At 41.7% G+C, this 22,845-nt stretch overlaps 1 protein-coding gene across 6 annotated transcripts in view; it reads left to right on the plus strand.

The window, feature by feature from the left end:
* Positions 1-1,016: 1,016 nt before the first annotated feature.
* The window catches only part of plekha7a (pleckstrin homology domain containing, family A member 7a), a 126,890-nt gene continuing 105,061 nt past the window's right edge, over positions 1,017-22,845 (plus strand). For 3 of the 6 annotated variants that reach the window (XM_072386366.1, XM_072386370.1, XM_072386371.1), the window contains exons 1-3: positions 1,018-1,185; positions 1,321-1,397; positions 1,561-1,618. In XM_072386366.1, coding sequence (XP_072242467.1) covers positions 1,103-1,185; positions 1,321-1,397; positions 1,561-1,618 — 218 coding nt within the window. In that variant the 5' untranslated portion in view covers positions 1,018-1,102. Of the gene's footprint in view, positions 1,186-1,320; positions 1,398-1,560; positions 1,619-16,466; positions 16,882-22,845 lie in introns of those variants that run through there. The other 3 variants (XM_072386367.1, XM_072386365.1, XM_072386368.1) reach the window with 3 other exon arrangements.

The raw sequence follows: 22,845 nt of genomic DNA on the forward strand, positions 1-22,845 counted from the left end.
TTTTCTGTTGGAAACCTGTGGTTGTGATGCCTTAAAGTACAGATGAAAATATTGTAACTATGAGTACAATGGTAAGAGTTGGACGGATGAACTCAAACTTCCGTTGCTGAGACGCGACACTAATGTAGTATAGTTTAACATTAGCTCAGATGTCTGCGTTTTACCACAGACAACTTAACATTTTTTAAAATTTGATTTAATAGGAAAACAGTCAAAGGTTTTAAAACAATGAGCAAAAATAATTACCTGAACTGAAATGTGAAAAACAACCCCTGGCATTTCGAAACCATCAGAGCTCAGTATGACAGTTTTGCAATGTACAACTATATATATATATATAGAGTAATATAGAGGTTCAGTTCCATGTGGATAATCCTGCAGATTGCACTAATACAAGGACCAATATAGTGCACAGCTATTATAACTAGATCGCATCAGTATCCCAACTGGCTCTCCAGAAGTCTGACTCTTTTTAGATTATAGTGACACTAATCGAGTTCCAGATTACCAGATTTGAGCGAAGGATAAATTGACTACATGGTCATTGTCCTTAACTCTTAAACACCAAGATGCATGATACTGCAAACTGTTGACTGGCTCTCATTCCGATTTATAGCGCTTGATCAGTTCTATTGCCAGGATTTAGAAATCATATGATCTCCTACATGTGTCACAAGTCTTGTTTTTAGTGGCAAAACAAGGACTCCAAGAACTCTCAAGATCAATCTAAAAAAAAAAAAAAAAACACAGAACAACAATAAGAAGTAACAACTTTAAGTCATTATAAACCACTAAATTCACACGACAATGCCCTAAAAATATCCAAGGCCCTGTTTGTAATGTAATTAAGTCAGTTTCGTTTTCATTCTGTGTGACAGATTATGTTTAAACCTCCAGCGCACGAACACAAAAACTATTAACCGGTTTCCAAACAGTACAGACACCGTTGACGGTGCCCCCCAAAAATGTTCCGCTTTAGATACTCGGATGTACGGGCTTCAGATGAGCTCCTGAAGGCAGCGCTGGCCCTAGCAGAGATCGTTGAGCTCCCGGGAGACTCCATGGAGAGGGACTGAGATGAGATAGGACTTCAGCCTGGATCATGGCGGCGCCTCTCGGGCGGGACACCTTACCTGAACACTGGTCTTACGGTGTCTGTACGGACGGCAGGGTCTTCTTCATCAAGTGAGTGGGATAAAAAGCATTTTATGACACCGTCTCACCCGGTTTAACGGGAGTTCGCGGGGTCTGTCAATGCCCCCCCTCCCTCCCCGGCGGTGTAACAGGTGTTTTTCCCTCTGCTCTCTGTCTGTGCGGCAGTGATGAGAAACGGACCACCACCTGGCTCCATCCCCGCTCCGGTGAACCTGTAAACTCCGGACACATGATCCGCTCAGGTAGCTAGTAGCTTAGCTAGTCATACGGAGCACTTTCACCTGTTTTCGTGTCGACCTTATGTGCACTTTACAGCTCTTCTCCTCCCTGTAGACTTCAGTGTACGTTCTGGGCCAGGCAAACTTTCCGGTGTCACGAACGTGTCTGTTGTTTGTTTTATTTCAGACCTGCCGCAGGGATGGGAGGAAGGTTTTACGAACGAAGGGGCCAGTTACTTCTTAAAGTGAGTACTTCTGCCGCCTCCGATAGCGCTTACGGTCACCTGCGCACCAGCTACTTGAAGTTGCCGTACAGCTTAATATGGCTGCTGCCTATAATTCCCCGCCACTAGTAGAACTAATCATCAGCTGGGAACAGTGTAGATTTACATCAGGTGCGTCTGAGACCAACCTGCTGACCCTCCGGTGACCTCACTGCTTTTATTTACTGCTCTGCATGAGACGTAAATAATCAGTGTACGTCACTGCACGTCTCTCGTGCTCTGATTTTTGGTCGCGAGCCTACATGTTTGCTGTCTACTCTGGAAAAGAAAAGTTTCGCTGTTGTTGTGCTGCATTTATTTGTGATTGATTGTATATATATGTTGACTCGAAATAGCCCCATGTTAGGGTGATAAACACAAAAACACAGCCTTTAACTGTCACATGTTTATTCTATGAGTTTTATGAAGAATATTGACCTTTTTCTTTGCTCAGTTTGGATGAAACTGAGGCGTTTTGTCATATTGCAGGCTGCAGTGTGTGATCCTGTCGTGGCGTTAGCTGGTGGATGTGCTCTTATGTTCTCTGCTGTTGAGAAATAAGCATTAACACCCACAGCTATAGTTTTCTCTAACTGTGGGTGTTATGGATAACCTCAGGCACGTGTATGGTCATGCGAAAGGATTGTTTGGATTTTCTTGCACAGGATTGGCTCATGTGCTGCTTTGGGGCTGGCGTTCACACAGAGCTTTTTTCGGAGCCCCTTATTTTTGGAACAGTTTATTTTTTTTTGTGCCGCCACTCCAAGCGCACAAAGCTGAAAATCTCTGAAAGACATCCTCACAAAGTTTTATTTACCTATTTATCTGTTCATTTTAAACAGTCAGGTGACAGCAGATGACATAGGAGCACAGTCTACCTGAACCCCCTGAGATGAACCCTACTTTAAATTGTCCCTTGTGAGCAGACCTGTCACTGGTCTCCTTCTGGGATATTCATTGTACTGCTGTCAGCGATGGATTGTGCCATAGGACGACTTCTCTCTGCCTTACTGCTGTGAGACCCGAGTTGTGAGAGGATCAACCGTTGCATGCCTCCTCTGTTTGGTGCTGGGGGATAAAGAAGTTAAACTAATAGTAGACTGATGGATTATACAAAACAAAGGGGGAAAGCTGGGGTTTGTCTGCATTCATTCACGGGAGTGAAACTCCTGCCTGTGCACATGCATTTGGTTTGATACAGATTGATAAAAGAGAACCAAAGAGAACGCAGCTTTATAAATATGCACCTTTCTGCTTTTTTTACACACAGTTGCGGACCCTGGTCTGTTGTTTGCAAATATAATTGGCAAGGAATCAGACATGTGGACTTGAGTCATTAATCTGGTGACTTTAAATTTGAATGCATAAAGAAGAACAAAGCATTTTTATTTTATTTTATAGAGAATGTTAAAAAAAAACAATCAGAATACTGAAGTTTTCGGACTTTTGGGCGGGCACTCTTGGTTTAACTTGAGCTCGATGCAAAAGTAAAGTTAAACTTAGATCTACAAGACTAGAAAAATCGCACTGTATTCTTTTTTTGTTTTGTTTTTTACCAACTTACACAGATCTTTGTTGTCTTTGTCAATCAGACGGAAGTTCAGGAAACGAGACTTTGTCGGAAAAAAAACATATCGGGACGACAACCAGCTGCTTGCACTTTTTGTTTGAGCTGGAAAAGCCGAGGGACAGATTTATCAACAGTTCACATCTGGTCCGAACCCTGTTTTTGCTTTAAAAAGAAAAAAGAAAACAACAACCCAGCTGTGAAATGTGTGAGTGTTGCCACTACGCTGTACCGCACCGGTATCTAAAGGAGTTTCCCTTTCAGAGCACAACATTTAAGGATGCGGATATTTAGATAAACCTCACAGTGTGATTTCCTGATGTTTCTGCAGATTGCACCATCATTTACTGGCAAAGCGAAGCAGGTCCTACATCGTTGCGTTTGATGTGACTGTGATAGCTGCTGGCTTTTATGGTTCATTTATGCAGCGTTTGAAATGATGTGCTTTAATGAGCCCGAGCAGTTAATTTTTATGAAAGACTTCAACAGAACAGATTAGTCTTTTCTTATTGAATTCAAGCAGCATTTTTTCAAGGTTTGAGTGCTTTAACTGTAACATTTGTGGCCATAGAGGCACTTTTCGATAGTTTGCTGTCCCAAAAATGGGCCGTAGACATTTATCAACTGTTACCTACTTGTGTTAAACAGGAGTTTCATGAGCAGATGCTTTTAAAAGCTTGTTTGCTTCTCAACTGGTTGTGAAGCCACAAAAGATCATCTTTGCAGTTGGACGTCGGATTTCGCCCGAGTTGAGCAGATCCAATGGAAAGCAGCCTTGCAGTGTCAGCGCTGTAATCATGATTCTACTCAGTGAAGCTCGGATATCTGTTGAGCTCAGAGTAAGCGCGGGAGATTTTTAAGTCCAGGGGGTGAGCTTCAGGTATTTCAGGGAGTCTTTTACATCCACTCGCCTTGCTTTGCAGTGAAAGCTCTTCACGGTGCAGGGACAAACAGCGCTTTCCCTTGCCTTCACGGAACAGCTGTTTATTTCCCGTCCTCCTATCCAAACTTAGAATTGTCTGATGGATGGTCTTTCTTGAACCACAATAACAAAGTGAAGTAATAACAACCTTGACATCCAATATCCTTTTCACGTCAAACGGGGACTTTTTTTTTTTTAAATCTGGGGGTCATGTTTATGCAACGGCCCTCCAGGGCTCCACCGCCGGAGCCTCTTCTATCCCAAAAAATGTTTTTCATGTCCTTACGACTTCACAAAAAGAACAACACGGCCTCCTCTTTTTCTCTGTGTGCTTTGCATCAGATTCAGGCGCTCTCAGAGTTATTGGCAACAGCTTCTCCCGAGAAGAGAAGCTCGGTTTCATTCCTGCACCTAATGCAGGGAAGTGTCTTTGATGTTCAGTTTTAGAGTGGTGGATATGCTCTTAAAGGGATAGTTTTTAAGAAAAAAAAATATTTGTTAGTATTTAGCACCTTTCCTGTTGCATAAAAAACAAAAAAACGACCTACAATGAAAGGTTTGCTATTAAAGTTTTGCGGTTTGATTTGTTTTAAAAGGTGAAACTGGGCTCTTCTTTTGTGCCTGCTCTCAATAGCTGTTAGCTTGGCTCCCCCATTAGAATTCCTCCCTTCTTCTCAGAACAGAGAGTGCTCTGACCTCTCCCTGCTGCAGGTAAAGTACTAACTACTCCTAAGTACGTCCCACAAACTCGCACTGTCCTTTCATTTTGTGTTCATTGTTGTTGAGAGAAAGATTCTTTTTGGTTTAAAATCAAAACAAAGCCATCAGATCCACGTAAGAGGTCCTTTTGGAAATGACAGCCATCTCTTATGTAAGATAAATAATTTTCTATCGGTGATGATATGCTGCACACATTTTGGGCAGAGTCTGTTGTGTAAAGCCCGTTTTTTTTTTGGCGTGGTCGCCTCAGGGTGCGACGTGAGCATAAATATTGAGCCGCAGCATGAAAGTGTTTCTTTCCAGGACAGAGACCGGAGGTAGTGATAGCTTTGGACACTCCCAGACCTGGAGATGAGCTCTTTGCAGAAGTCGAAGCAGCATCTGCAGCTGGACTGTCTGTCTGCCTGTGGCTGTTTGCTCGGCACCTTGTTCCTCTCCTGTCTCCAAAACCTGCATTCAGTCGTTCTTCGCCTGGACTTGTTTAACAACGCCCACCTGTGTTTCCCTTATGGTCAAGTGGGATGTAAGTAATGACAAATGTCTCCTCTATGGGCTTAACTCTCTGTCCCAGGGTCTCTGTGTGTTTTAACTTTTCAGTATTTGTGCTTCTGTCTCATATCGGCTCATACGCATAGCTGCATGCAAACACACAGAAAAGATTCTCTCTTCCCTCTGAGGGGCCCACGGACGTGTTCTCCCTCCTCCCTTCTCTGCAGTCCCTCCCAGCAGGGGGGCTCCCGGTGCAGGGAGGTGGGGGTGCAGAGCCGATCAGGTCTGGATAAGGATAAACCACCTGCAGGAACGTCTGCATGACTTTAGCTTTACTGAAGGAGCTTGAAGGAAGGCAGGGGGTGGGGGTTAGGACACACTCACGCATATGCACACAGGGAAATAAAACGGGGGGGGGGGGGGGGGACTGATCTGAGAGACGTTGGGGACGCCTGCTGGCAGCAGAGGACGGCTGGTCCAGTTCTAGAGACCTCTTTTCCCTGCTTTTTTAAAAAGAAATCTTTAACATTAGTGGCCAGATGAGGCTGAATCACACTGAATGATTAAAAGGTAATAAGCAAACATAATCTGAAGACTTGTTGTTTTGTGGTTTTTGATGCCTCTCAGGCTCTGTAGATGCCCCATAAACACAGAAAGTAAAGTTACGGACAGCTGCTGCGCATTTAGGATCCGTCATACATGGGCACGAATGAAAAGTCTCAGAATAGCTTCAGACCACAATTTAAATTCCTGACCACTAAACCTGGTTTAATGAAAACTCTTTTTTTTAACGATGTCCCTGAATAAGGAACGAATGAGTTTCACAAACTTATCTGTCGAATGTCATTCAGACAGACAAACGCAGATTATTTTAGCACAGTGCAGTCCAGTCTTTCTCCCTTTATGTTGAACAGAATTAACTGATTTTGAAGCTTTTAAACAGCATGTCACGGTCTTCATTGGAGCAGGCCCTTCGTCCACATCCGATTACAGAGACCATCTGTGCACGGAGACAGAAGTTTTCACTACACCGGTATGCCTCCTGGAATTGCATGGCTGAAGATCAAAGTGCCTGGCATGGTACTTTTGTCTTTCACGGCAGTTTCGCACAGCTTTTCTGATTATTCTGATTCTGGCCTATGATACTAGAATTTCAAACTAGATATCGATAGAATGGAAAATACGATTTTTGACACCATGGAAAGAAAAGCGACTAAATGTTTTGAGTGATTTTTCTTTGCTGTAGCCCGATTCAATTTAAATACCATTGGATTGAGTTGAGTTAGTTTCTTCCTGCAGAGTTTTTCACAAGTTTCTCACAAGGGATAGGGTTAGGGATACATTTGTGGTAGTTATCTCCGCAAATGTCGGACCAGCAGCACACGAAAACCCAGCGTTTCTTCTTGACCTTGTATAAGCAGCAAGACTGTTTCATGTTGGACGGAGAGGACTCTCACCCGCTATCATGCCACACATCTGAGTGCGCTTTTTCCTTTGAAAAATATGCCATAGTTCAAAGTACCGAGCCAGGTGAGAGCGACGGTAAGCTGTTTATTGGGCACGCTTAGGTTCGATGACCTGCACAGTTGTTTGTCCTCACCTGTGGTAGGATGACTTTCAGACTGACGTGCACACTCACACACAGATTCTCGCTTATGTTTAATTCGATGTACGATGCTGATTTTGGAAAAAAAGGCACTAAGTAAACGCTCACATGGGTCATTTCTTTTCCTTTCTACCATTGCAGTCCACACGCAAACGTTACAAAGTGTTACCCTCAAAGGTGTTTTCCAAACTTTTGCTGTCAGCATCCCAAACTGGTGCTGGTGCAAATGTGTAGAAAAATCTGTGGTCATCGAAATAACTGTGTTTGTGTGTGAAGGGCCTAAGCGGTCGTAGTCGGAAGCTCTTAGAGCAGTACAAACAATCTGAAGTTGGTAGCATGCTGTCACAGCAGCCAGATTTGTGCTGTAAACTCGACAGCGCTCAGCTGTGAGTGAGCGCTACGCTTTACGCTGTGTTAACTGGAGGAGCTAACGAGCATCGATACCACAGCAAATGAGTATCTAATTAGTTACAAATCTTTAGCATCGCTCGGTAGGGGTGGGTGATATGGCGATATTAAATCGTGAATGATTGCGACGTGAAGACGATCTGTCAAACTGCAGAGATCGTGGGATCGTCTCGGGCACATTCTATAAACTGCAGTTCTATGCTGATGCACCGACGCACCAGACGTATTACGTCGTCCGTATTACGTCGTCCGACCAATCACAGCGAATTACGGGCCGTGACGTGCTTTCTTACCCGCCTCCTTGTTTGTGTGTAGCAGCAGTAGCCGCATGGAGAGCCATGGCTGAAAGCCAAGCAGAGGAGTTGGTCGCTAAAAAAAAAATTCCACCTCCATTATATGGAATTGGTTTGGATTTTCTGCAACTGATCAAGCGCAAGCAAATGTAATTTGCAAAGTTTGCACAGAAACGGTTCGCACTCCACATGATGAACCTGTTCAATCACTTAAAGAGGAAGCATCCTAAACATTATGCTGAGAGCCAAACAGTGAGGGGCCCGGCGGCACCGGCACCGCAGGCGGCAGCAGCTCGTGTAAGACCAAAACAGACAACATTAACACAGGCATTTGACAAAGGCACTCCGTATGACACGTCAAGCAAGTGATAGAAAGAGGTAACAGAAGCAGTTACCTTTTATCTTGCAAAAGATATGGTACCAGAACAGTAGAAAAGGAGGGGTTTGAACGTCTGCTTCAAGTAGTTGACCCACGGTTCGAGCTGCCCAGCCGAAAATACTTCTGCAACACTGTCTTTTTTTAAACTTTCAATTTAAGACTGTGATAAATCGAAATCGTGATTTTATTTAAAAAAAATCGTGATATGATATTTTTGCCATATCGCCCACCCCTATCGCTCGGTATCTGAGTATTTTTCTGTGTTTTCTGTGTTTACTTTTTGTTCTTTTGCTTTACTCAGAGAATAATTCAAGTTAATCAAAAAGCTGCTTGTAGGTTGAGTGAAACTGAGTGTTTAACCTAATACCTAACTCTGTTTCTTTGTTGTTTCTATCACTCTACGCTACACCCAACTCTGCGCCACCCAGTCAGCAACGGTCCTGCATATAAGGTCATTCTGCTGTTGATTTGTTGGAGGACTGCACACAAGCTAGTCTCCCTGCTGGTTGAATTCCCGCAGTCCTTGGTATTGTATGTACTTAACAGCACTTTGCAAACAGACACAAATGTGTGACTTTGAATTAGCCATAATCCAAACCTTGGATTAAAACGACAACCGAGCAGTGTTTGCAATGAGATTCCAAAAGTGCCGCTGTGGTTCAAAGTAACTGGTTCTGAGACGTCTTCAGTTTAGACTTTAGACTGCAGAACAACATCAATAATCTCTGAGCAGAATCACAGCTACTCAGAGCCGGAAATGTAAAGAAATCTCACAAGGATACAACGAGGCTCTGGGAACAAGGTTCAAAGTCTGGTATCATGCTGCAACAGGTTAGACGGTATTCCAAGCGGTTGCCTGGTCATCGGAGGGAGATTGATGAAAAATATAAGCAAGGTGATATATGAGCTCTGTATGGTGGGTGGATGCACATGGCTATGTGCTATGTGGGCAACAGAAACGCTCTGTCAGTGTAACGTCACTTGGATTCTGCCATTTGTTGGTGATAAAAGCAATCCATCCATCCACCCACCTCCTTTCAATAATCAGATTCATTCCTGAACAATCTGAAAACCATCTATGGTCACGGTGGGTTTCATAGGGATTCCTTTAGCTGTGTTTTATGAAACATAACAGCACACTTACAAAGACCCCCCCCCCTCGAATTCCTCACCAGGGCCATTCGCTCATCCATCGTCAGGCAGACTCACAACGTGTTCAATGACGGATCGGAGATCTTGACACACCTCTTTCCCCTATTGCTTTGCTCCTCTTGGACATCTCTATGTGTCAACTTCTGACTTGTAGTATTTAGGGTAAATTCTGAATATTAAAGTCAGTAATTCTCCAAGATATGATTGCATCCACGTGACTGCCTTGTTATGCACAGGAGGTAACTTATGTAAACTGCATAATGAACTTTAAATGGAATTATCTGAAATATGAAGATAATGATCAAGGACCAAATGATTATCCAGGCTACAATATAAGTGGTGCATATACAGGGAATCAGAAAAATGCTGGCTGGAGTACTTCATTGTATGTGAGCGTGCTTCCACCTCTTATCACATTTGATGATAATGTCCTCACGGCTCATTTCGGCTTCTTGTGAAGGACAGTAGCACAGTTTTTTGCACAGGTGACGTTCTTGTCAGAAAAACTGAAATTGCCTTTGCAGTGATTCGCTTGACTGGCAGCGTAAGCACAATGATAGTATCACGAAGCCATGACAAAGAGGCTTATCTCAAAGCAGCTTATAGTAATGTCAGGAGTTTGGCCTCGCAAGACCTAAACTCCTTCAAGGCTCTGGCTGGAGATCCCATCAAGTCTGCCGGAGTAGTTTGTTTCTGAATATGTTGACTTTGGTTGAAACCTCGAAAACGTTTGCGGAGCAGGTGTTTGCGCTGGGGTGTCACGGTCCTTCAGACTGTCCGACAGGAGAGTAGATGTGTTTGAAAAGACAAAAGAGGATGTCCATTAAGATAATCCATTAGCTGATTGCCACTCTTTCTCTCTGCACTGTTGAGCACCCTTGAATCATTCTATCACGAAACTTGCAAACAAGTACCAGGAAGAGTCGGAGGATAATTGATGACACATCGCAGAGAATATTTCTGTGTCACTATTAGGTTACTGTGTGATAGATATAAGCTGGGGGATTTATTAATGTCTCACCTCTGAAATCTTGATTTTGGATGAAAGGTGCTTCATCACCAGCTGAACACTGCACCGACTGAATAGAACTAAATGTGGATGTTATATGAAGAGGAAGCAATGATGCGTCAGAGTGAAACCACCCAAACTGCTGCTCTGACGCTATCTGCTCTGACTGGAAGAACAACCGCACGCTATAGGTAATAATTCCCAGGAACAGGATTGTTTTCCTTATTGTTGGAAAATCTTTTTCAACCTACTGACGGAACCGATGAATTGTATTAAAGTCTGAACAACATAGGGTTGGTCTGTGCCTGTAGTCTTAAAGCTCTTTGTTCATAAATGAAACGGAGGCTTTGTTTAGCTGCAGAGCTGTGGCTAAACCGAAGAACCAGCAGTTCCCTGGCAGACAAATAAAGGCTGGAAAGACAGCTTTGTCGACAACAGCTCCTCTGTTGTTTTTCTCTGGTGGAAGGTGCAAACCCGTTTCTGTGTTTGCTCTCTGAACAACAGCAGAGTAAGAGATTATTTCTGGGAAATGGCAGCAATGACAGCGTCCACGTCCAGTATTTTCTTTCCCTTATTCTACACTTGATGGTGTTCCAGATATTTGCATTCAGCAGCTGCTCTATGATACTTAACCCGTCACTTTGCAGATTTATTGTTTATTACACAGGTAAATGAGTAACATCTTGAGGTGTGAGGGGAATAATTTCCTTTCTCCTTCTGGTCCTGTGTCAGTTTTAGAGTTCATAATATAAAAAAAAAAAGATAAAATAAATAAAGTTTCTTGTTTCAAACTGACCAAACAATGCAGTGTGTAGTACTTGGATGTAAAAGTGAACATTTCAGGTGACTTTTATGGAGCAGGCTGGTGGAAAGCTGCACCAGATAATTCATGAGACTTTGGTCTGCACGCAGCCAAAGACCACTTCTGCAGGAATGTTTGCTGTTCAGTCCAGTAAAAGTTTGATGGCTGCTCGCTTAAGAAGGCGCAAGAAAGTTCAGGAAATGTGAGCACCTTCCCGCAAGATAGCATCTGCAGAGGCAGCCTCTCCTCCTTTTTCCGTTTGTTGTTTCATGTGTTATGAGGCTCTCCTTCATGCTCTCTTGATGTTTCAAGCCAGCGTTGGTCAGGCATGTTTCACCCTCTCCGGTTTTACTGCTCTTGCTGCATCTTTACCCATCACCTCTCCATCTTTTGTACATTTCTGTTTCTCTCCGAGGGCTCAAGAGAATGTGTAACCACACGGACCAACTGTGTTACATTTTATTATGATCCTGCAGATGATTTTTCGTTTAATAGATGAACTACAAAAGTGATTCAGTCGGATGTCCATTACGGTTCAGAATCAGACTAAATTGATTCTAAGAATGTTGTTTCAGAGGTCAAATCAAATCAATGAGAATCAGGTTGTTGGTGATAGAGCGTACAGCTATTTTCTTGTTTTTAATGTTCCTGATGTGAAAAATCTTAAAAATGGGATGAAAATATTCAATTCGAAGCAGTTAGTCGCAGCTTCAGTTTCAGTGCAGAAGGGGCCGGACGAGCCCAGTGAGTCAGTGTTTATGCCTGACTCACTATATTCATACAGGAACCCCACGGGGACTCAGTTAACATCTCCTCTGGCTAATGATTTATCTCTAACTCTGTGTGTGTGTGTGTGCTTTATCTGGTTTTCTTTCACAGATTCAAAATACTGGACAAACTCAGATGAAACTCACTGACTCGGAAAAGGATCAGTGAACCACATTCAACTGAAAGAAAAACAGGCTTAAAGGAACCGGACTGTGAATTTGTAACTTATTGATGTTACAACATTAATAATTTTAACCAAACTTGCCTTTTTGAAAGCTCTAAAGAGCAAATGTAGGCAGCATTCTGTCTGAAGAAACCTTAAAACGGATCATTAAATATAAATAAATGTATCAACTGAAAAAAAATCATAGAAACGAAATATCAGTTTTACACACTAACAGTGCAGTTAACTAAGTGTGCATATATTCAGAAAGAGAGGCGGAGGATGTTATTTTGGGCATGCTAGAAAGTTCTGTGACCCTTTGATGTTGCTGTGTGTGTGCACTTTGACACGCGTTCGATCTGGAGGTCAAAAGATCGCGTGTAGGTGGGAACTGTTTGAGATCCCTCAATGTGTGTGGCTCTGTGCAAAGACCACTCAAATGTGGGATGTGATCTGTGCCAAAGGTACCAGTGTAAAAAGTCTGGGATGGTTCATTTGCGTGCAACAGTCCTGTGTCAACTGATATTAGTTCAGTAGCACACTGACCTAACCGTGAAACAAGACCACCACAGCGAAACAAATCGAGCCGCGTTTGCTTTATTGAATAAAGACAACAAGACTTCACCCTTCCTCTGGGGCCACTGCCTCACATCTTCTACGTTGTGCGTTTTATGAAATTAGAACTCTTTGTATCATACTGTATCTGACACTTTTGGCAATTAAAGCTTTACGGTGGAGATATTTGTCAGCTTTCATGGCTGAAAATCTCCTAAAATGATTATTTCTCTCTTTGATTGTCGATCTTGAATGGAGCTTTTAATGTGAAGGCCAATGTCATTAATCTCTGCAATATAAATTGTAGATCTTGAGTTTGGGATTTGGTTTGTTACAGTGACGGGAAGCTTTTATCAAATTCTCTGCAGGAGAGCAAACATACTGTATATTCAGAAATGCTCAATTATACTTTGAACAGAAGTAAATACCATTACCATTTTCTTTTGTACCTTTCATCACAGCCTTTTATCCATTTTCCTTTTTCTTGAGTCCATTCGACTCGTTGGAACAATTTATGCTGAGCAGATGGGGTAATTATTGAGCTGTTGCCTTGTTGGTTCGGGTCTCATTGTGGATGTCTGTGTCATTGACTTTTCCTCTCAGCCATAATTCACGGCCCTCATTAAGAAGCTGCTCTCTCTGCAGATCAGTGCTGTTCTGCCCATCCTCGGCACACACTGACATAAATGCATGAAGAAGTGTTAGTCCTCACAGTGCTCCTCTGTGTAGCTGATATTTCATCACTCATTGATATTCTGTCCTGATGCTCTTCAAAGTGATGCATTATTTTTGGAGACTCTCTCCCTCTTGTCTCCTTCTACCTTTTTCTTCTTCGCTGTTACAGATGCACACTTTTTCGGGCTATGTGTGTGTTCAGCTCCGTCTTTGAAGATGGTTGGAAAATGGATGTCTTGAATGTTTAACCTCGCCCCCGAGGCTGTAGTACTCGTCCACCTACTCTCACAGAAGGGTGATTATGTGATATGTGAACATGCTCCTTGGGAATATACTGTAAATGGTTGGAAGCAGCAGTAAAGCTGGACAGCAGATTTTTCCCACGCGGGGGAACATATCTGAGCAGCTGCCTGTGTGCTCGTTTCTTCGTAAACAAATAGATGAGTAGAGAAGATTAAGATTAGATTTATTGTCATGCATACTAAATTTCTCTTCCGCTTTTAACCCATCCATGTTGGCACCTGTTGACACACACATGCACCGGAGGTACGGTGCCTTGCTCAAGGGCACCTCGCCACTCAAATTCTCACTTGAGAATCGAACCGCCAACCTTCCGGTTATTGGACGACCCACTCTAACACCTGAGCCACTGAAGATGGCCAGGGACAAAAAAAATTGGGGCTGTCACTTCATCTATAAATCACGTTCAAACAAACAATGTGAGAAATGACATTCATCCAGGCTGCTGCTGATCGTCCCTGGGACTTCTTCACAGCCTCTCAGTACATGGGACATTACTGCCAAGCGTATTGTAGCTCCAGTCCCATCATAAGTGCCAGAAACACTTCTTCTTTAGCTATATCAATCGACCATATGTCTTTGCATATAAATCTTGCTATCTTGTTGGTGATGGCACTTTATGAGCCTCTTGCAAGAGACCTGTGATAGCTGACTGTGCTGAACAGCAAGCAGTCAGACTATGTTCAATAACTGAAGTTGACTCGCTTATATGCGACTTTTCTGCCTGACTTGGGTGCTAAGCTGTTGTAAACCATTTACATAGTGAAATTACTCTCTTCGAACAACTTTGCGTGCTAGTTTCTTATTTTTTTTGTTGCAACTTTGCAAACATAGCTGATAGCTGATACTAGATCGCCCTTTGCTGGATCACAAGAAAACTATTTAGGTCTGGTGCATTCGTCAATACTAGGGATGCACCGATCCGATATTTGAATCGGATATCAGGACCGATATCGAAGAAAATTCTAGATCAAGTATCGGTTACAATGGGCTGATCCATATCGGCAATTTTTTTATTTTTTATAATTAACTAATTAAGTTTTTTAAAAATAATTAAAAAACCAAAAAACCTTGTCCTGTCCAGCATTTACATTCATTCAAGGGCCTTCTGCCCCCTCTAGTGGTCAAAAAATTAAGTTAGGGGACTACCTCTTATTTTTTTATTTAGTTTTTTAGTTTTTACCAAGCCAGAGAAGCTATATTGTTTTGTTCAGATGCTTTTGTAATCTATGTTTAATTCCAATTTTCACTAAACTATATAAAGAGCTGATTGCTATTTATTTTGAAAGTCTACCAACCAAGCTAGTGAAGCTATTGTTTTTTTTTCTCAATTTCAGCTCCTTTATTATTTAATACTTTGTTTTACATTGGATTTTGAATTCCTAATTGCACTGACTGAACCAGTTACACTTGTTATATTTTTATGGTTAAGATTGGTTGCACAATTATTAAATGAATAAGTAACTCAGTATATTTATATGTTTATTTGTTTTTAAAAAAATAGGAAAGAAATATTTAAGTCAAGTCTGATGTTGCCTTTCACAAAAGAATGATCCCAGTCTTCTCCACACAATGAAACTTACGGTTTGTTACCATAATTCCGTGCATTTTTTCTGTATCGATATCGGATCAGTATCGGCAAGACTAATCATTAAAAAAAATCGGATTGTATCGGTAGGCAAAAAAATCTGGATCGGGACATCCCTCGTCAATACAGGTTGAAATTTTTCCTTTGAATGGTAATTGAGATTTAAAGTTTCCCCGTATTAGACAGGATGTTTGAACTTCAAAGAAAAAGTGACAGCCCTAAGACAAATAGTCCCTGCATCCAAAAAACTGATCAGAAAGTGATTACCTTACAGCCTCACCAAGTGCGTGTGAACAGTTGACAGCTTCAGAAGTTAATTTTCCACAGTTTGATTCAACGGTATAATACATTGCAGTTTTGACAATGACAATGTGGCAAATGGTACCTCAAATAAATGCCACACATTGCTATACAAAAAGGTTTCCCGCACATCTATTTAAATGTCAGATGCTCAAAAAAAAAAAGCAGATTTTTGAGCTTAGCTACCTTTTGTCTCTCGGTAGAGAAGTAACAATTGCTTCAAGTCTCCTCCATAATGAAGGAAGAAGCAGAAAATGCATGTTATTTCCAGTCATTGTACTAAATCAGCGGCTATGTATTTTTCATTTCAGAGAACACAAACTTGTCGCAGCTTTCTGTTTGCACTGTAAGTCCTAATCCTCTAATATACGTATTACTCTTTACAACGATAAGGGCGTGTCGGTTGTGTGTATGCTGATATCTGCACATTTGATTGTTTGATTTGATCCTTTGATATGTTTTCTTGCCAAAAATGCAAGGGCCTTTAGCCAAATTCGTACTTTCACAATTAAAAACTGACTTTGCATGCTGTCAGTTATAGTTATAGTTATAGTGGAAGGAAGAATCTGAATGGTGTAGACCCTTTTTTAAATTATTATTACAGGTTAGCAGCAAATAGAGTCGTACAGAGGAAAACCTGAGCAGCTGCCTTTATATCAGCTGTATAGAGTTATTTAACAGCTTACAGTTTTTTATCAAAGGTCTCCTCACTCATTGCTATTTAAATGTAAGATGGGGGGGAAAAATGCTTGCAATGTGGAGCCCACAGTTGGAAACATGGAGCCAGCTTGTTGTATTTTTCTACATGACAAGCCCACACATGGCTACAGCGTGGGACTGGCGTGCCTTGCTCCTCGCGACAAGACTGTTGTCTGTGGACCACGAGAAAAGCTTGGGATGGGAAAGTGTGGGGCCTCCATCTGTGCTCCACACTGCGCAAAGAAGGAGAGACACAAAGAAGGGATTGAAGGACTCGGATACAAACAACGAGTGAGAGAAACAACAAGATGGTTGATACAATGTTGTGGCCCTTAAAATCTGGCTGGTGGTGGGAGACAGTAACACTTCTGTCAGCATAGGAAGGAGGTCCAGGCTGCCAGAGCCAGGCAACCAAAACATTAGTAATGCGGCTTGGAGGGAGGGATACCATGTGAGAAGGTCAGAGACAGCAATAGGGCAGGAAGAGAGATGACACTGGCTCGGACTGAGCAATGGACTGAGAGGAAATCTATACGCTCTGTGTTATTGCTGGGCTGGAAGTAACAGTGTCAGCAGACAAAGAAGTGGGATGACAATCTGGTGAGAATTTTTGGAAATGAAGAGCAGGTCGAGAGTCGCCAACGAAATCCAGTGAAGGCCGAGTTCATGATCGTTTTTCACAGTTCTGCCGTGGAAAGATGGGTACCTGCTGCAGTCGTGACCTCACGCGGGAAGACGGCCACGAGCTCGTTCCCATCAAACGTCACCCCGTCTGGTCAAGAGGACCTAAGATGGTCACTAAGGTTGATGACCATGAATTCTCCACATGGGATCTCACGTGTGACGCAAGGTAAGGCCATCGCAAAGCGCTGTTCCTTCACATGCCAGAGCGAAGCCTCTGAGGAGGTGTTGTCGATCTTGCCACATATGGACAGTCTTTATGGTGCGGGATGTTTTCTACGCTGTTCACGAGGAACGCGAAGTGGATTATAGCTCATTAGCTTCTTTGTTTCTGAGAAAAGCACAGCTCCCCTTGGTACAGTATGTCGCCATGCTGGCACATAATAAAACAAGTTGTGTGTGGGGCACTCTGTCAATTTTATGGGGTTGTAATGTGATGTAAGAGACATAAAAGTAGGTGCAAATCATGGGTGTGTGTCTGTTAGTGGGCTGGACGTAGCTCCAGATGAACATAACAGAAGATACACACATCTGAAAACATACAGACAATACAACTCAGCTGTGGCTGTGTCCACACACACATACGCACTCGCATTCTTATCCCCAGTTGAATAGTAACATCAGATTAATTTAGCTTGACAAGAGGTGTATGACAGCTTTAGTGGCACTCTCAGCCCTTTCCTTGGCCTCGTTCATCTGGTCAAACCGTAAAAAAGTGGATTGTCTCCTGCTGTTGGACGAGGACAAGGCTGATAAAACAGGGATGTCAGAACAACTCAAAATTATTGACTAGAACGGTTTTATTCTTCCATTATCTGAGACCGTTTTGAGTTTATTCTTGAATCCAGATGGAGCCAGTCGTCAGTTTGGCACAAAGCCAGCCAAATTATAAAATACAAGCGAGCAGGAGAATCCTTCCCGGATGGAGCTGCGGAGGCCGAATACGGCGACCGACATCTTACATTTGGCAAGCTGGGCAAGGTGAAGGCAGGCTCTGGATAGTCTCGATCACTCAACTCGAGACGACACGTTATGTATTCTTAATCGGACGTAGTGGCTGAAGCTTGCAGCTGACGCTTTGGTACACAGCAGCAACAGATGTTGGCGTTTATTCAGATATGAAAGGTAGCTATTTGTAAATCTGTAAAAAAAGACAGCGGTGCCCCATTTAAAAGCACAATTTGCTGCCAAATGAATATATTTAATTGAACTAGATACTGAAAGAAATGTTCACAATGTTCATTTGGCATTTTTTGAATAAATAAATACGTACGTGGCTAATTCCGCTTTTCTAAAACAAGTCACTGTCAGTTGAATCAACTCCCAAAGAAAAAAATTTGGATTAAGATTAAGACAAGGCGAAATGCTGTTTAGGTTCAAGTGGCAACAACGTAAAGATATTTGTACCGCCGTTGCCACGGTTACAAGAATGAACGCCTCGTTACCTTTACAGAATGTCTGTGGTTTAAAAAAACAAGAAAGATGTTGGAAATAAACTGTTAACGCCTGTGTTGAAGTCCCTTGTTTTGCTAACGCTGCTGCGTGTGTGTGAAATACTGTGTGGTAAAAGCTGTGGAATGAAACGAAACATCTGAAGCTTTACAAAATGTTATGATAGGCCATCTGGAAATTGTTTCTGTTGTTTTATCAAGCTGTTATCCAGTACGCACGACTGTGTACTCTAACCATACTCTCGTCTTTCTCTCAAGCTCTCTGTAGCCCTGAAGTCCATCCATCAATCGGAGGGATGAGACTGTTGGCGTTACTGCAGCTTATGTCTCCCAAACTGTTGCTTGTGGCCGTTTGTACAGGTCAAGCACGAGACACTGTCCAAAAGGCATGCAGCAGCTGGTCTCCTCGGTTTCCATTTACACACTTGCAGAGATTTGTTAAAGGAGGACACAGTTCGAAACATGTCCTTGTCCCAGCTTTTCTGAAATGCTTTTGCTCACATCAGACTCAAAACATCTCAGTTTTGCTCTCTCGGTTTCAACATTTGAAACGTTGCAGCCTTTGATACTTACGGTTAAATAGATGATTTGCACATCATTGGATTCTGTTTCTATTTATGTTTGACACGGCATCCCAACTTTTTTTTTTTTCTTTTTTTCTCCTTTTTCTCCGAAAGTCTGAGAAGTCTGTAAGACACCGCGCAATTAAATCCTCAGATGTCATTGAGAAATTGCATGAATATGGAAGTTTTGGAACGAGTATGGAAATCAGCAGCACCGACTGTATTATCAGGCTGCCACAGCTGACACCACAGAACAAGAAGGCTTCATGTTTGACATTGGAAACACTTTGTTCTTTGTGTGTTTCTCCCTGTACTGGATGTAGCTCTCTTGAGGCATCTAATGCTGTCAGCTTGAATGTGTGTTATGGGTGGATTGCTGTTGCTTTTGTATCTGGCGATATAATGAATAATTTAACAAAGAGGGTTAGTTTACTTAATGCTCTCTTAATGTGACACTTTTCATTATTGTCACAAAATTAAATGGGAGAGACTAACTTTTTCGATTTTGGTGTCTTTTTCGTGACTCTCTGACTCACCCACAGTGATTGTATTGATATTATGTTGACATTAATGGGAAGTGCTTTCCAACAAGTATCCTGGAAGGGTTTTACCCTGGTTAGATGTCAGATGTATATATATATATATATATATATATATATATATATATATATATATATATATATATATATTCCCCTCTTTATTCTGGTAAAATCTTGTGGAGGAGTAGGACCAAACAGATTGAAGGCATATTGTAAAAAAAGAAAAGACAAATTGACAGAAATAGATTAGGGCAGAATGCATTACGGTGCAAGCAATGGTCGTTGCGCACTGCTGCATGTCAGAAGTCTTGTGGAATGTTGGGTTTTAATCTGCTTAAAAAATGCTAATCTTTTATCCTTTCAATACTTGTTGCTCTTAATGCTATTACGATAAAGTGTGTGGCTCTTTGGTGTTTTGGGTGTCAAAAATATCAGCAGACTGTTGACGTACTGATCAGGTTGTTAGCTTGAACTCCCCCCTAACATTTTGTGGGTTCACTTTCTCGTGCCAGGACACAATGCTTCAGAGTAGGGCATTGCTTTGCATTACAGCAGTGTCATGACACATGCTATTCACTTGACTTGACAGAGGTTTAATGTTGTGGGAGATCACTTTATGACCTCAGATGGTTCATATGATACATAGCTCCAGAATAATTTTGACTTTTGACTTTTCTCTGATACAGAAACTTTACACATCAGACTAACATTTAGGCCTCTACAGTAACAGCTGCCGCCTGTCTGACCTGAGAGAGTTGCCCTGGTGGGATTTCATGGAGACATGGAAGTGATGGGCTCCCATAAATCATCTGATTCTGCTATTATTTAATTTTTTTCTATTTAATTAAGTACTAAAAATGTCTGTACTCAAGATGAGTACTTGCTAATGTTGGTCTCTTTGATCCAGACGGAAATATCTTAATAAATGTCAGGAATTCCATGAAAGTGGGGACTTCTCAGTTGATGTTGAGTCTTTGTGACTTTGGTGACCCTCGAGCATTACAGATTGATATTTTTGGTTTTAATTGGAATGAATAAATGCTAAATGAATTGGTTGGCATAATTGTTTGTTTTTCAGTTCAGTACATTTTCTGTATAACAGAGAAAACAAAAGAAATGCTCTACATCAAATGTTTGGTCTCATTAGTCAACAGTGGCTCATTGGCTATAATACTTCAAGTAACAAGTAAAGTGCTTTAATGCTGGCATATTGCCAAAATCGAAATGTCAGAAATGTAATTAATGTTCCATTGTAATACTCTGACCTATGCAAATTAAATATATGTCCCTTGAGACAAATGCAACATTTTCATGATTAAATTTAATGAACCATTAGAGCCACCAACGTGAGCTTCAGGCTAGTCTCCAAAACCCCAAAAATTAATGAACTAAACAGTGCTCAGCATAATTTGCAACAACTTCTATTTTCTTCAGCCTCGGTTGTAAAGTACCTTAGAAATAAAGAAAAACTTCATATTGTCTGTTTTAAATGCGCCTTCTTTTGTTTAGATTTTTCTCTCTGATGTAATACGAAATTGTTCTACAGTTTGAAACAAGTATTTTACACTAATAGAATTATAATTTCCCAGAAAAACATGCAAACCCTTTGTGTTATAAAGTTATGTCCTTTTAGTTAGTATTGTCATTAATATTGTCGTCTGACACAAATTGTGTTTACGAAGTATCACCACCATTGGAGTTAATTGTGTTCACCAGCTTGCGTCGGCATCGACATTTAACGCTAATGATGTTAACAGGACGTCACTGCCATTGGAGTTTATTGTGTTCGCCAGCTTGCGTCAACATTAACATTTAACACTATGGATGTTAACAAGATATCACCACCATTGGAAGTAATTGTGTTCACCAGCTTGCGTCGGCATCAACATTTAACGCTAACGATGTTAACAGGAAATCACTACCATTGGATTTTATTGTGTTCGCCAGCTTGCGTCAACATCAACATTTAACGCTACTGATGTTAACAAGGTATCACCGCCATTGGAGTTAATTGTGTTCACCAGCTTGCGTCGGCATCAATATTTAATGCTAATGATGTTAACAAGGTATCACCGCCATTGGAGTTAATTGTGTTCGCCAGCTTGCGTCACATCAACATTTAACGCTACTGATGTTAACAAGATATCACCGCCATTGGAGTTAATTGGGTTCACCAGCTTGCGTCGGTATCAATATTTAACGCTAATGATGTTAACAAGGTATCACCGCCATTGGAGTTAATTGTGTTCACCAGCTTGCGTCGGCATCAACATTTAACGCTAATGATGTTAACAAGGTATCACCACCATTGGAGTTAATTGTGTTCACCAGCTTGCGTCGGCATCAATATTTAATGCTAATAATGTTAACAAGGTATCACCGCCATTGGAGTTAATTGTGTTCGCCAGCTTGCGTCAACATCAACATTTAACGTTACTGATGTTAACAAGATATCACCGCCATTGGAGTTAATTGGGTTCACTAGCTGGTGTCGGTATCAATATTTAACGCTAATGATGTTAACAAGGTATCACCGCCATTGGAGTTAATTGTGTTCACCAGCTTGCGTCGGCATCAACATTTAACGCTAATGATGTTAACAAGGTATCACCACCATTGGAGTTAATTGTGTTCACCAGCTTGCGTAGGCATCAACATTTAACGCTAATGATGTTAGCAAGGTATTACTGCTGTTCACGCTAATGACGTTATCTAGCTAGCATTGGTATCACTGACGCTAACGATGGAGCCTTTAATCTTCTGGTTATAAACTGTTTAGTACCCCAGCCCTTTTTCATCTGTATGATTAAACCATACACAAAACCGTAGTGCACTGCATGTAGCTGCGCTTGTATGTCCCTTATGCACTTACAGTAGAAAGTGTAAACTAAAAAGTTTGCAATTTTAGACTTAAGTTTAGACTTCTTAAGCAACGTGCTAACCATTTGGGGGAGGCTCACACAGAGTTGGAGTAAAGACGAGGGTATTTCATGACCAAAAAAGCAACTCGGGTTCAAATCTATTTGGCATGTCTTCAGGCATCACCTTTACCGTTGCAGCTGATTAAAGACAGTTTGGATGATGCATCACCCAAGGACTTGTGCAATGCTCTGGTGAGGCTAGTGGGGATAAAGCGGTTCTCTAGTAGTTTTATTTATTTTGTGTGCTGCTGTTTCAGTTCAAAAGTTAATATTTGTCTGTTTGACAGATCGTGAGCGTCTTGTAATTAATTTTCCCTCATTTCTGCAGTGGACATTTATTGCTGCATTGACGTGAAATAGGGGACATTTCTACAGTTGTCAGCAAGTCCCAAAAATGGGACTGCTGCTCATGTACTGTATGTTGTGCTAAAAAGTTTCAAAAAACCTCTGGGATATGTTCAGTTACTCATTTCTGTTGGTGTTTTTGCCTGACAGACCGTCCACTCATTGGCCTGCCTGTTTGGTATTCAAGTAGTGATTCAGCTGTTTGGTTGCCTCCAAGCACTATGTGTTTGACTGAATTGACTTCACAGTTAAAAAAAAACCCCAGTCCATTAGGAACAGGACTGCCTCTGCCCAGTCCTCTGAGGTATTGTAAT

Source organism: Leuresthes tenuis, unplaced genomic scaffold (assembly GCF_036924035.1).
Source record: "Leuresthes tenuis unplaced genomic scaffold, fLeuTen1.0.hap1 SCAF_5, whole genome shotgun sequence".
Taxonomy (NCBI): Eukaryota; Metazoa; Chordata; class Actinopteri; order Atheriniformes; family Atherinopsidae; genus Leuresthes; species Leuresthes tenuis.